This window comes from Thalassophryne amazonica, chromosome 7 (genome assembly GCF_902500255.1).
Source record: "Thalassophryne amazonica chromosome 7, fThaAma1.1, whole genome shotgun sequence".
NCBI classification, from domain to species: Eukaryota; Metazoa; Chordata; class Actinopteri; order Batrachoidiformes; family Batrachoididae; genus Thalassophryne; species Thalassophryne amazonica.
Genome location: NC_047109.1, coordinates 63,302,607 through 63,318,427, shown reverse-complemented (window position 1 = coordinate 63,318,427; position 15,821 = coordinate 63,302,607). Strand labels below are relative to the sequence as shown.

Below are 15,821 nucleotides of genomic sequence, written 5' to 3'. Positions count from 1 at the left end.
AGCTGTGTCTAAACTCTGGACCAAATACAAACAACATGGGAAGGTTGTTAAAGGCAAACATACTGGTAGACCAAGGAAGACAAAGCGTCAAGACAGAAAATTCAAAGCAATATGTCTCAAAAATTGAAAAATGCACAACAAAACAAATGAGGAACGAATGGGAGGAAACTGGAGTCAATGTCTGTGACCGAACTGTAAGAAACCACCTAAAGGAAATGGGATTTAAATACAGAAAAGCTAAACGAAAGGCATCATTAACACCTAAACAGAAAAAAACAAGGTTACAATGGGCTAAGGAAAAGCAATTGTGGACTGTGGATGACTGGCTGAAAGTCATATTCAGTGATGAATCTCGAATCTGCATTGGGCAAGGTGATGATGCTGGAACTTTTGTTTGGTGCCTTTCCAATGAGATTTATAAAGATGACTGCCTGAAGAGAACATGTAAATTTCCACAGTCATTGATGATATGGGGCTGCATGTCAGGTAAAGGCACTGGGGAGATGGCTGTCATTACATCATCAATAAATGCACAAGTTTATGTTGATATTTTGGACAATTGAAAGGATGTTTGGGGATGATGAAATCATTTTTCAAGATGATAATGCATCTTGCCATAGAGCAAAAACTGCAAAAACATTCCTTGCAAAAATACACATAGGGTCAATGTCATGGCATAGTGTCAATGTCAATGAGCAGATCTGATTTGATGCAGATGTTAATTTGGGGGATGAAAATTTACAGGGTGATTCCATAATTTTTTCCTCAGAATTGAGTGATTCCATATTTTTTTCCTCTGCTTGGTCTAAAAAAGTAACCGTTACTGACTGCCGCAATCTTTTTTTCTTGATTTCTTACAGTGTTTCTTAAAGCCAGAAAGTTGCCATTTGAAATTACTTTAGTTTTGTGTCATGTCTGTGATCTGCTTTTTTTCTACAAAATTAAACAACTGAATGAACATCCTCTGAGGCCGGTGATTCCATAATTTTTGCCAGGGGTTGTAGAAAATGAATGAATGGATGGATGGATGATAATAGATCAGGCTGATTTTTACAACCAGATTTCATAACAATTGCCTCATTTACAAGAAAATAAATACATTACTTTAGGAAGGATTGATGCTGCATGGTATGGCAATGCAAATTCTTGCGTGACACAGGAATCAAACCCAGCAGTGCACAGCTCCTTTCTGTGGCCGGGTTGCATACTCGTCCCATCCATCGCTGTGTCCATTTCCTCGGGTGCTTCGGCTTCCTCCCACCATCAAAACACGCACATTTGGTTCTTTCTTGTTCTAGATTGTGGAAATGCCTCAGAAAAGGTATTAAGTGTAAAACTCATGCCAAAATAATTGCACATCCATGCCCGATACTGTGGTGATCACAAGCAAGCGGAAGCACTCCACCTCCTCAAAAAGAGAGAGGAAGGAGTGAGAGTGAATGGGGCAGCCATCAGCTGAGTTACACACGAAAAATCTACCTTGCAATCGTCATGTTAGTTGTGCAACTGTAACTTAAGAAAAGTCACCAACTGAGGTTAAATCAACTTTGTAGTAGTCTGGTCGTTTTTTTTTTAAACCACTGATGTTGCCTGTGGATCCACAGATGTTCCCTTGTGAAGAGCTGTGAAATGTATTAATGACATAAAAGTAAGTTCTTTCAGCATCTCCCACAAGTTCTGAGGGTCAACAAAACTGATCTGTTATGGTTTTGGAGGCTGACTGTTGACCATTTTACACCCCTATTCCACAGGGCACCATTGTATTACGATCCCCCACAATCCAGAAAAAGTGCAAAAACAGGATGAAACAGTTTACTCTGGCTTGCCTCCGATCAAGCTGGCTTATAAAGTGAAGACCTGGCAACGTTGGCTTATAAAGCACATCCCTTCAACCTGCTTGTAAAAAAATTAAGCTGTGCCCGACCGCGTTCTCAGCCAGAACCGCAACAAACGCTGCTTTTTGCTTCACTCAGAATTAAATTTTTAAATTTTCTCTTCTTCTCATGTCTGGTGACTCCATCCTCAGCATCCTTTTCCTCCCACATACCCTTGATCCCTCTCAACATGTGCAAACCATCTCAGTCTCGCCTGTCTCCAAACTGTCCTACCTGCACTTGATAGGTTAATTCCTAGCCCTGTTCATCCTAGTTACTCCCAAAGAAAATCAGAACATCTTCAGTTCTGCCACCTCCGGGTGTGCCTCCTTTGTTTTTGTTCGCGTCACCATCTCAAAGCAGAACAACATTAAGTGGTTTCACAACTGTCTTGTAAACTTTCCCTTTTGATCTTATGTCCTTCTGTCACAAATCACTCCTGCTACTTTTCTGCACCCTGCCTGCACTCTCTGACACCTCTCTACCACACCTTTCATTACTTTGGATATCTGACCCCAAATATTTAAACTCTTCTGCCTTCACCACCTCTACCTCTTGCACCCTCAATATTCCATCGGGCTCCCTCTCATTCACGCACATGTACTCAGTCTTGCTCCTACTGTCTTTCATTCCCTTTCTCTCCAGAGTGTATCACCACCTTCTTAGGCTGCTCTCTATGCTCACAGTGTCAGCCATCATCACAGTCCATGGAGACGCCTGTCTGATCTCGTCAACCATCATTGCAAACAGGAAAGGGCTCAGAACCAGTCCCCAATGTAATCACACCTCTAACTTGAATGCATCTGTAATGCCCACTGAACATTTCACTGTTGTCAGTGTCCTTGCACATATCCTGCACCAACCTCACATACATTTTTTTTTTTTGCCATTCCAGGGTTACTCATACCACAGCTCTTCTACTGGCACCCTATCATAGGCTTGCTCTTTGAGGAGATGGTGGTTTACTGGTTTAACATTGTCACACATTGTTTAAACAGTCATCACTCTGCAAATTCCAATAACCTAATGTCTTCCAAGATGTTAGTAACTGCACATTAAAGGAAAGGTAGTTTACTCCATTGTGGAAATCATAATAGACTCCATACCACTGTCAGCATTGCTCTAAATGTTTTATTGAGCAAAAGATGAAGCATAATCTGCCTAATGATAATGTGGCCAACAACAATGTTGCCAGCTACAGTGGTGTCTACTTCATGTAGCCAATCTCTAGTTTAAAAAAAAAACAAAAAAAAAACTGTAAACTCTGTAAGAAGTGATCATCTAAAGTGCTTATGAAAAATAAAGTTGAGATAGAAGACAGCAAACAATCACTAATAATAATGTGATAATGCATAATACTTTTCTTAAAGAAAGTCCAGTGTCATAACATTTCAACATATAAACAGGGAATATTTACATTTAACTGCTCCATTAATAAAACAATGGACACTCATTTATGTACTGATCCTTAAACTAGTCATAATCTTAAATTATTTTTGGTGACATTATTTAAATCCAGCCTTTATCCATTCACGAATCATATGCAATCTTCAAAGCTACTTATCACCCTTCCATTCCGCACACCTTCAGGAACATTTGAACCAAATAAGCTCTGTATATCCACACTTATCTCTAACTTTCTCATCTTCATGCAGTTTCCCTTTACATCACTTTCTGATCAACACCACAAGACCAAGGCTGGTTATCCTAAGCTTAATGTTTGACTGGTGGAGCTCACCATATGGAATCTAGGCCAGCAGTGGACAATTGCATCCATCCAGGTAAAACATGGTTTACATTTCCTTCACATAAAACAACTAACCAGACTTTCTTGTAACAAATTTATCTCTTTTTCTTTTGCTGGCGGAGCACTCTTCTCCTTTTCAGAATCATGTCATGGAGTCTCTCCAGGCCCTCCCTGAGTCCATCTCCTATGATGGCACATGCTGGCTGCAGGTGCCAGGGGGTTGCTGGACCCAGTTCTTTTAACGTCAGTAATTTCTCAATTTCAGCCAGTCCCAAAGAATGTCTCAAGTCTTGTTTGTTGGCCACAACCAGAAGGGGAACTCCCTGGTTCTCAGAAGTCTTGGCAATTTTATGGAGCTCAGTCTTGGCTTCTTCCATACGTTCAGCATCTACAGAGTCCACCACAAAGATGATGCCATCAGTGCATCGTGTGTAAGACTTCCACAGTGGGCGTAGTTTCTCCTGGCCACCAACATCCCAGAAGTGGAATGTCACCATCCTGTGTCCACTTAATGACACTTTGACTTTCTCTGCATTGAAACCTTTGGTGGGCACCGTGTTCACAAACTCGTTGAACTGCAACCTGTACAAGACTGTGGTCTTTCCCGCAGAGTCCAGTCCAAGAATAGCGATGTGAAAAGACTGCAAGAAAGGGATGCTTGAGAGGAGGCTAGGTTGTTCTGACAGTCCATTCCCCATCTTTCCTCATGAGGAACAATTAATTGCTTGGAAAATTTGATCCAACTGTCCAGCAGTAGTCCTCAAAGCTGAATATAATCCAAAAGGTCAGCATATGTCCCTGAAAGAATATGGGACACGTTATTGTTTTTTTTTTTAACATTGAGTAAAGATGAAAAAAGAAATAAAGAGGTTTCTATTAGTGGGGTTTGATGATTTTCATAAAATCTGTAACCCAAAGCCCTAACTTATAATTGCACACCATTAGCAATGGTTTAACAAGGTCCAAAAGGTTAACACTGCCAGCATTTGCTTTTTATGGTCAGTAAAAGATGCTTCTGAAATTAAAAGGACTGCATCTGCATATTATTATTATTATAGTAGTATAGTATAGTGTCAGATCGGTGCCAAAACCACACTTGTGTAAAAAAATGCATTTGGGCGTATTATTTCACACGCGTAGATATTTAATGTGTGCGTGCAGAGATCATTTGTGCATGCGTGGAAACTGCTGTTCGAGTGAGGGAAAAGGTGCTGTGAGAGAAGACCAACGCGCCCCGCCCTCTCTAAGTTGAGAGTGATCAGAGTGCCACAGCAGCACGTCTGAGTCTGACTCTCTACACTCAAAGCAATCAAAGTGATTATGTGATTATTAACCATCAGATGACAAAGTAAAACCTCTTAAATCATTCTAAAGTCAGTTTTAAGCAGAAAAGAGGTGGTAATCGTAAATCCCTGCTGATGCTATGAAATGACATGCGCAGCAGCATGTCAGATTCAGACGTGCCGCTGTGACACTCTGATCGGTCCCCGTCTTACTATGAAATAATCCTGAATTTATGTGGAAACAATTGTTGTACAAAAGCTTCAGATATCTGTGCTGAGATAGATGATGACTGGAGTGCAGCTTTAAGCAGAAACGAGGTGATAATTGGTGAATTTCTTCCAATGCTCAGAAATGACATGCACAGTTAAGGCAAGATTGATAGATTTTTAGGGGGGACCGATCGGTCGGTGACACCGGCTTTAGATCCTCTTTCCAATACCAAAAGCAGCCGCTTTCCAGAAATGGAGGTCAACTTTGGGGGTGCAAAAACAAACAAACCAAAAGAAACCCCAACAACAACAAAACATTTGAGTATGTCCCAGTTCTCATAGTGCATGGAGCATATACAGAGGGCAGGACTGGGCAGAAAAACATTTATCAAAAAAGGTTAAATTACTTTGGGAATTACTTGCCTGCTGTTAAGCGATCTAAACATTGTCTTTATTGTTTACTTTGGTTGCAATGAATGTTACCTAATCTCAAAGGAAAGGGATATATTGTATTGCACTGACAAAAGTAATTCAAGTGTGACTAATCAGCCAAGTCCTTTGAGCAACACAGTTAATCTTATATTTTCAATATTTATCCTGGGGTTGCAACAAACGACTATTTTCTTAACCAAGAAAATAATCGGCCAGTTAAACGAATTAGTAATTGGTCCACAACGTGTCAGAAAATTATGAAAAACGTAGAATATACATTAAAATGTCTTGTTTTATACACAACACAAAAATGTTGAGTTTACTGTCATATAGGAGTAAAGAAACTAATAAAATAAACTCAATCAATCAATCAATCAACTTTTTTCTTGTATAGCGCCAAATCACAACAAACAGTTGCCCCAAGGCGCTCCACATTGCAAGGCAAGGCCATACATACTTAATTCATATATACATGAAAGTATACTGAATTAAGCTGAAATCCTAGAACTTGGTAATTTAAAAAATACAAAAAATTATTACTCTTATCAAAACAGTTACCAACTAATTGGGAGTGCGTCCATGTTTGAGCCGCAGATGGTTAGAATTTACAGACGGTGCCTTGAATCAGTCGAAGAGCTACAGTGCAGGTGAACCAATGTCAGTTTATTTCCAGTTCAGTCGGCTACCTACCAGTCTGAAGAGAAAATACTGGATAACAGCCGCTCCAAAAACAAACACTGTAAGCTGGCGAAACACTGGGACTGCAGTTACGTCGTATTTTCACTGGTTACTTGGATAAAGGCGAGTCCTTCCTCAAACATGAACACGATGTCCACCTCCGTGTCCCGTGTGGATCTGCTGCTGCAGTCTGCTGTAAACCCCGCCCACACGGACACTATGGACGATAGCGATTGGTTCGTGGAGAACACTCCTGGCAAATTGATTCAACAAAAATGCTGTCTATCATGCTTGAACCATGCTGTCTGTGGGAATCAGTCACCTGTTGCTTCGTCTATCATTTTATCATTTTTGTATTTTCATCACTATGTGACTATTTTAAACAGTTGCTAACATTTCATAATATGTAAAAACTAAATAAATAAATAAATCGGTTTTTATTTTTGTATCAAGTTTCAACTGCCTCCCAAAGAAAACGCATCCATTTCCGGAAGTAATGTCGATTTTTTTTTTTTTTTTTTTTTTTTTTTTACTTTATCAACAAAAATATCACATATCAGGCTAACAAAGTACACAACACAGAAAACTAACATTAACAACAATAAAAATCTGAAATTGCATACTGGAAAAATTAATAAAAATAGATACAATCTAAATAAATGTAATGATTAAATTAAATGAATAACGATTCTAAATATGTTGAAAATTAAACATTACAAAAACAAATGTTAAAACCTTATGGAAATAAAAACGATAAATAAAATTAGAAGTATATATAAAATCTGCACAAAATCTTTTTTTATTCCAAGTTGTGATAGATGTAGCGGGATGAAAGTCCCGGGTCCAAATTGAAAAGACGTTCCTGCTAGCTTGGCTAATGGGGAGTTCCCTTTTGTGGGGAGTTGCCCTTTGGCTGACCTGGTAGAGAAACAGTCTTTTGGTGCGAGCTGTGTTGGTTCGATCCCCCACCGTCGTTCCGGCCACAAAGGTCCTGCTGCTTCATAGATTTTAATTACTTTTGTTTCAGATGTATTGCTTGAATTCTTGAATAAATACAACAAAGCATTTCTTCTAACCTGTAAAATTGCTTGCAAGAACCGCGCGCATTTCCAAAAATGAATAAAAGTACTTCATTTAGTCATATTTGGGTCAGTCTGAGTCAGTTTGGGTCCGCCATTGGAGTCAGTTTTGTTCAGTCTGGGTTAGTTTGGGTAAATCGTCGCACCCGTTTTTCTGCCATCAGCATGTGGATGCAGCAGAATTGATATGCAATCAAGCCAATAAAAAGCTAATGAAAGATTTGACGATGTACAGTGGAGCACAGCGAGGAAAAAGGCAGAACTGCTGAAATGGAAGTTATGGTATATGAAGACTATGAAAATATATTCAGAAAGATTGTGCAATTGCCTAAGTTTAACTCTGTGGTCAATATATTATTGCAACCGGAGAAGGAGCTCGCTCTACAGAGAAAGAGCAGAGCACTCATGGGACTTTTCCATTGTTTGTGTTGTTGTGTTCATTTATGTTTGTTGATGTGTTACTGTTCAGTGAGTTGCCATAATTGGTGACATTTATTTCAGTGATAAAGTGGCCGAAGTAACCGTAGTGTAAACAGTCGAATGACATTTGTTCATGTGGCTGTCTGGTGTGTGTTCGAATGACACCAAATAAAGAAGTAAAGCAGAAGGAGACCTACTGCTAAAACCACAGTCTGTGTTTCCATTTGTGTGCATGACATATGTTTGGACCAAACACACACATCTGTGTGTTGCCATTCAAATACTTTATGTACAGTCAATCTGAACATGTTTTGGACCAAACAAACACATTTGTACATTGTCATTCAAATAATTTATATAGGGTCAATCAGAACATGTTGTTGTCCATCACTGTTATTCCATGGTGCTTTCATGTATTGCCAGTTCATGTATTGCCATCAATCAAAATTGCTCAAGGTAATGTTCTCAAGATAGTCAGCAGCTACAAGTATTTGGGATTGACTATTGATATGAAGCTCTCTTTCAAAGTTCATCTTAAACACTTGATCTCCAAATTAAGAGTGAAGCTAGGCTTCATTTACAGAAACAAGCAATGCTTCTCCTTAAGTGCTAGGAAGAGCTTGATAACTGCTACCTTCCTGTCCTGTCCTTATTGGACTATGGCAATGTCATTTATAGGTGTGCCTCAACCAGTTGTCTACAGTCCTTGACCTCACTGTATCATTGTGCCTTGAGATTCATCACTGATTGTAGCTGCCTCACCCACCATTGTGAGTTGTACAAAACTCTCACTGGACTGGTTCCGACCTATTTATCCAGTTTACTTCAGAGATCTGAAAGTCGTTATGCTCTGCGCTCGAAGGACATGTTGTGTTTTCGTGTAACTTGTGTCCGCACTGAATCAGGAAAGAATGCGTTCAGTTTTTCCGCTCCCGGTGCACATTTTCTCATCTGATCTGAAACTGTCTAGACTGACCTCCTTGAACACTTTCTGGTCTATTTTACAAGATTGCAAATGGGACTCTTTTGCACAACGGCTATGTTTATGAGTTTTAATCTGTTTGAGACTTTACATATTGCAATGTTACTATGACCAATTTTATTTAACACCAACATTCTCATGTTGATGTTAACCTGCCCATTATGACATGTGCTGCTGCCTTTCTTGACCAGGTCATCTTTGTAAAAGAGGTTTTGATCTCAACCTAAGTTATTGTTATTATTATTATTATTGTTATTGTTTTCATTTGGAAATTGAACTCACACTGACAACAGTGGGCTCCACTACAACACTCAGTATTCACTTTCATAATTTTCCTTTTTCCTTCTTTGAGATTACTTGGAATCACAGTTTTAAATTATGAACCAAAAAGTCAGAGGAATAAAGGTGATCATCAAGTAATTCAAATTTATATCAAAGCTGCAGTCAAAAAAGGAAATCACATTAGCACAACATTGTGTTAATGCAATTTCATTATTATTATTATTTTTTTGAACATTTACTATGTGGAAACTTTGAGTAATTTACATAGATAAATCAAAGTACTCTGCATTGCCACTTGGCCTCTTTGCAAAAGGTGGATGATTCCCTCTGCTGACACAATGGTGATAAGTATAGGGAATGCACTCTGTAGTTTATTTATACAACTGTGTGGTTTTGCAGCACCTAAAAGAAAGGAAGGAAGAACAACAAAAATAACAAAAAGAGACTAAAATCTAGAAACAACCATACAAAATGTAAAAAGAATGTGCTATAAAACTTTACAGGTTATTCCACAAATAATGAATATTTATGAGTCCAGAGGTAAGAATATTTGCACAAGTTCAACAAAAGGGTGCAAATATTCTTTCCGTTGCATGAATGGAAAATTTTCATTATTTGTTTTGTATGACGCCAAAATAGTTTAGCATAATTTGATAGGTTATTATCAATGACTATTTAAACAATTTTTCTTCTTGGAATGGTTGACGATGTTAATTTATATTGATAAGGATGTGCGTAATTACTGCTAATTCCTATGTCATGAAACATGACTGATAAAATTAGGAACTGTTTGAGAGAATACAAAATTAAATTAGAAAATTATCTCAACTTTCAAATCATTTTCTTCTTCTTGTGGCTGCTCCCATTAGAGGTCGCCACAGAAGATCAATCGTTTCCATCCCACCTTGTCCTCTGTATCTTCCTCTGTCACACCAACCACCTGCATGTCCTCCCTCAGCACACCCATAAACTTCCTGTTTAGCCTCCCTCTTCTCCCCCTGCCTGGTGGCTCCATCCTCAGCACCCTTCTCCCTATATACCCTGGGTCCTTCCTCTGCACATGTCCAAATCATTTCAATCGTTTCTCTGACTTTCTCTCCAAACCATCCTGAGCTGAGACTGGGTTAGTTCATTCCTAATCCTATCCATTCTCCTCACTCTCAAAGACAATTGCAACATCTTCAGCTCTTCTACCTCCTGTCTTTTTGTTCGTGCCACCATCTCTAAGCATACAACGTAGCTGGACTCACTACTGTCTTGTAAACTTTCCCTTTCACTCTTGAAGATATTCTTCAGTCACAAATCACTCTTGCCATCTTTCTCCTCCCACTCCATCCTGCCTGCACTCTCTTCTTCACCTCTCTACCACACTCTCCATTATGTTGTAGTTAGGGATCCAGACCAGACCGTTATAGGCGATGGACTCATGCTGGGAGCAAGGACGAGAACAGGTTGTGAACAAAAAAATAGATTTATTTACAATAATGAATAACTGAGGAATTGAAGTGCTAAGCTGGAGATGATGCCTGGAGAACCGAGACAGGGCCCGCTTGTAGCAGTGGAAATCTGGGCGCACAGAGCCAGGTTTAGGAGTTAGAGAGTGAGATGGAATCCTTGATATTGGGACTGGAACCAGAGCCAGGAGGAACACACAGAGCCGAGGACGAGGAACGTTCTAGGAGGATGAGGAGAACAAAGGTGAGTGAATGGACTCATAACACTGGAAGCCTTTAATAACAGAATGTTCAGGGTAGGTTTAATGCAGGAATTGTTCACAGTTCAGTAATTGTTCACAGAGGTCAGAGGTCAGCAGCAGCATGTCTTATGACACAGTTCAATTAAGCTGGACTTGGCTTCAGAAACTACTTAGAAGTTCTTAGTAGTTCTGCATAACAGTTCATGCAGTTCTTGGTAATGCACAGTCATAAACAGGAGCAGAGTGAGAGGTGGAATCTCACAAACTCAGAGACAGCAGGAACCTAGCTGAATGGAGCATTGCAGCATGCTCTGAAGCTGAGTGCAGATGAGCTGCGGCACAGCAGCAAGTTCCAAAGTGACGTAGTGCTGGTTGTGGCGTGGAAGCCAGAAGCAGTGCAGCATGTAGCTGCACAGGAAGGCGCCTGGAAACACCAAACGGTCAAAGAGCTCTATTACGGAAAATAGAGGAGCCAGGTTACCTTGAGATGAGCTGCGGGAAGCTCAGACGTCAAAGTGCATAGAAGCAACAGCGCAGACAAGGTCATGGATCAAAGTCGTGTATCAATGTCCATGTAGATTCTGGCAAAAGCTGAGCTCAAAGCCAGGGTTTAAGTAACCCACTCATGATTATCATGAGTCATATTTGTCTAATAGATTACAATTTGTTCATGTAAATGGGGAATCTTCTTCACAGACTAAAGTTAATTATGGAGTTCCACAAGGTTCTGTGCTAGGACCAATTTTATTCACTTTATATATGCTTCCCTTAGGCAGTATTATTAGACGGTATTGCTTAAATTTTCATTGTTACGCAGATGATACCCAGCTTTATCTATCCATGAAGCCAGAGGACACACACCAATTAGCTAAACTGCAGGATTGTCTTACAGACATAAAGACATGGATGACCTCTAATTTCCTGCTTTTAAACTCAGATAAAACTGAAGTTATTGTACTTGGCCCCACAAATCTTAGAAACATGGTGTCTAACCAGATCCTTACTCTGGATGGCATTACCCTGACCTCTAGTAATACTGTGAGAAATCTTGGAGTCATTTTTGATCAGGATATGTCATTCAAAGCGCATATTAAACAAATATGTAGGACTGCTTTTTTGCATTTACGCAATATCTCTAAAATCAGAAAAGTCTTGTCTCAGAGTGATGCTGAAAAACTAATTCATGCATTTATTTCCTCTAGGCTGGACTATTGTAATTCATTATTATCAGGTTGTCCTAAAAGTTCCCTAAAAAGCCTTCAGTTAATTCAAAATGCTGCAGCTAGAGTGCTGACAGGGACTAGAAGGAGAGAGCATATCTCACCCATATTGGCCTCTCTTCATTGGCTTCCTGTTAATTCTAGAATAGAATTTAAAATTCTTCTTCTTACTTATAAGGTTTTGAATAATCAGGTCCCATCTTATCTTAGGGACCTCATAGTACCATATCACCCCAATAGAGCGCTTCGCTCTCAGACTGCAGGCTTACTTGTAGTTCCTAGGGTTTGTAAGAGTAGAATGGGAGGCAGAGCCTTCAGCTTTCAGGCTCCTCTCCTGTGGAACCAGCTCCCAATTCAGATCAGGGAGACAGACACCCTCTCTACTTTTAAGATTAGGCTTAAAACTTTCCTTTTTGCTAAAGCTTATAGTTAGGGCTGGATCAGGTGACCCTGAACCATCCCTTAGTTATGCTGCTATAGACGTAGACTGCTGGGGGGTTCCCATGATGCACTGTTTCTTTCTCTTTTTGCTCTGTATGCACCACTCTGCATTTAATCATTAGTGATCGATCTCTGCTCCCCTCCACAGCATGTCTTTTTCCTGGTTCTCTCCCTCAGCCCCAACCAGTCCCAGCAGAGGACTGCCCCTCCCTGGGCCTGGTTCTGCTGGAGGTTTCTTCCTGTTAAAAGGGAGTTTTTCCTTCCCACTGTAGCCAAGTGCTTGCTCACAGGGGGTCGTTTTGACCGTTGGGGTTTTACATCATTATTGTATGGCCTTGCCTTACAATATAAAGCGCCTTGGGGCAACTGTTTGTTGTGATTTGGCGCTATATAAAAAAAAAACAAAGGCTGGCCTCAACAGTCCCCCCCCCCCCCAACGGGAGCCTCTCAGCTTTTTGCTGTCAATTATATGGTTCAGAAACAATATACAGCAAAACTCGAATATAATGGGTTCAGTTGGACCAGTGAATTTTGTCCATTATAATTTAAATCTGTTATATGTATGAAATGGAAAAAATCCATTTTTTCTAAGTCCGCTGGGGAGTGGTACCTTGTAACTCCATGGCCATGCAATGACATTGACATGCCCTTTTAAAGTTCTCCGTTCAATCTTTATGTGACTGCGGCTTTTTAATGGATTAATTTTTCCCTCAGCAAGCTCCACTTCTTTAGACAATCGTCAACCTCCAAACCAACGACATGGTACGTACAATTTTCCTCTATGAATTGGAGGTCATTTGAACATCTTTTTCTGACTAATTTTCTGACTCCTTGTTGTAAAGTTGGTCATATTTGCGGACTGTTCTGCCAAACATATTTGATCCATGATCAAAATGTAATCAGCGGGCGCACTGCAAAAACAAAATATGATGGGAGAGGAAGGAGTGAAAACGTAAAAGTGACAAATCACAGTCCTTGTGGTTTCAATCATTTAGCAGGTGCATGTCAGGCTCTGGGGAGAGTTGGCAGCCAGGCAGAGGGCTCTGATCTAAAACGGTTTGGTTTATCACACCCAGGGATATGTGTGAAATGTAACATCATATTACAGTGCAGGCAGCAAGCAGCATTTTGTTAATAATCACCAGCCTTGAATTACGCCCTGTCTCGTTTAGGTGCCAGGTCTGAGCACAGTTTGAAAAAATAAACAGCTGGTCTTTTAATCAAGGAAATATGGTACCCATTTTCCTTGAATTGGCGAGTGTCAGTGCTGAATTTCATTTCATACCTCTGTTACTAGGCACGTCCAGACAGCTCTGTCTGGTGCATGTGAGAGGTTTTTAATGGAAATGCATTGTGATGGGACGAGATGTTTTGTTCGATGAGAGTGGAAATCCATTATATAAAATCAGATATATATGGTATTTAGTACATGGAAAACATACATAAACATTGGGGCTTTTGCTTTTGTCTGGTGAGTGCGAATAGCCGGTTCATACGATGACGGTTTAGGCGGGTTTTACTGTATTTGGATAAAAGTTTATTAGTTAATGTGCACATTTATTGTCAGAATCTCCTCCAGTCATTCCAAGGAGATCTCATGGTGCATGTACACCAGGTATTCTGTTGAAAGTTGGACTCTAGACCCCCTGTGAAGGATTTGAAAACAGAGTCTGCATCAAAAATGGGCCGTAGGATGCAAATTTGCAACTCTGATTCAGGCGCTGCACAGCAGCTTACTTATCAAGCTGCAGTCCAACAAAATCGTCATGCAGATTTTTATGCACTTTGCCTTCAATAGTGCAGATGTTTGGCATGAAAAAAAGCAACTGAGGAGTTTTAATGTCATCAGCGAAGAACAGTGAGAGTCTTTCATTAAAAGACTTCTGCAGTTCAACAGATTTCACAAGAGGGAAGACGGCGAATAATATCCAGCTTTTATTATATTGACAGGAGCCCAAATCTACTGAGCAAATATCAGATACTGTCGTCTTACACCTTCTATTGGAAGTTCTGATTGCTAACATCAATTGAGGTGTAGCAGCAGGATATCTAATGGGGGTTTTGAACATTGAATTGCTGTCAGCTGACGTCTGAGAGCAGTCCCACTCTGTTTTCAAATTATATCATTTCCGGTGCCCAAAACGCAGTTTACAGGTGGATGAAACACCAAAATGACACAAAACCTATGCAGATGCACCTAAATCTGTTCCCATGTGGACGGGCCTCAGTGTGACCTCTGACACTGAAAACTAAATGTAATATCCATATTTGAATTCAGATGAACACACAGAAAATGATGAGGGAAGAAGCACAACAAATGGAGGATGTGCATAATCAAAGTCTTCCTGAAGACCCCGTGGAACCTGACAGCAATGACCTGACACCAACCAAAGACCTGACAGAGGCTCATCAGAATGAGTTGGTCAAGAAGAAAGAGGAGCAAGAAGTTATGCCAGAAAAGAACTGGAAGCTTTGACGGAAGACGTCAACAAAGTCTGTCAACTCAAGGAGGCGTTTCAAAAGAAGCTGGAAGAACAAAAAGATGGGTTCCAACAACAGCTGGAAAAACAAAAAGTCAGATTCCAACAACAATTGGAAGCCCAGAAGGTCACCTGTAGGGAGGAAACAGAAGCCAAGATGAAGAATTACTGGTTTCATGTTTTTGGTGGTATTTGTGTTGTTGGTCTCGTATCAGCAAAGTGGTGTGTGGGCCGCCAGAAGAGGAGGTACTGCTGGACCACCACCAGAGGGCGCCCTGCCTGAAGTGCGGGCTTCAGGCACGAGAGGGCGCTGCCGCCATGGACACAGCCGGGGGTGACAGCTGTCTCTCATTATCTCATGACAGCTGTCACCCATCTACACTTCATCATACTACTCCATAAAACCCGGACGTCATCTCCACCTCATTGCCGAGATATCATCTACCTGTGAAGGTAATTCTCTGCTAAACTGAAAACACTGACTAATAGTCTGAACTTCTTTGCAGCTGTTTTCCTGTAAGTGTTTCCTTATCTGTGGGATTGGCGTTTGGTGTGATCAGCCACGGCTTCGCTTCACACTCCAACCAGATAAGTGGTTAACAGGAGCTGCACGAGTGTGTGATTAGAGGTGGAGGTGACTTTCCACCTTCTGACTGTTTTTGTTACTGGGTGTGCACACACCCACATCTCACTGTTTGTGCTCCTCACCAGCAGTACCAGATCCGACAGTCGGGGACGGTGATCACCTGGGAATTCGGGACTTGGCGGCTCCAGTATTCACCAGGTTCGGTGGCGGCGGAAATCGTGTGGTTCCGGCTCTTCTCAGGACAGACGTCTTCTATCCTCGAACCTGCCCACACGTCACCTTTGTGTATTGACTGCTATCATATTCTGAGATTGTCTGTATAGTCGTTGTGCACATTCACAACATTAAATTGTTACCTTTTGGCTCATCTATTGACCGTTCATTTGCGCCCCCTGTTGTGGGTCCGTGTCA

The 15,821-nt window shown here is 40.7% G+C and overlaps 1 protein-coding gene and 1 long non-coding RNA gene across 2 annotated transcripts; both read right to left on the bottom strand.

Annotated features, from left to right (window-relative positions):
• Positions 1-2,985: 2,985 nt before the first annotated feature.
• On the bottom strand, positions 2,986-13,546 carry LOC117514038. The gene is made up of 4 exons (XR_004561780.1): positions 13,534-13,546; positions 11,810-11,818; positions 10,851-10,862; positions 2,986-3,101 (listed from the first exon to the last, which is right to left on the bottom strand). It is a non-coding gene; the product is annotated as an uncharacterized LOC117514038 (long non-coding RNA).
• On the bottom strand, positions 2,988-6,395 carry arl4aa (ADP-ribosylation factor-like 4aa). Its single transcript, XM_034174321.1, has 2 exons — positions 6,237-6,395; positions 2,988-4,419 (listed from the first exon to the last, which is right to left on the bottom strand). Exon 2 carries the CDS (start codon positions 4,317-4,319, stop codon positions 3,717-3,719), a length of 603 nt encoding a protein of 200 aa, XP_034030212.1. The 5' UTR covers positions 4,320-4,419; positions 6,237-6,395; the 3' UTR covers positions 2,988-3,716.
• Positions 13,547-15,821: the final 2,275 nt, after the last annotated feature.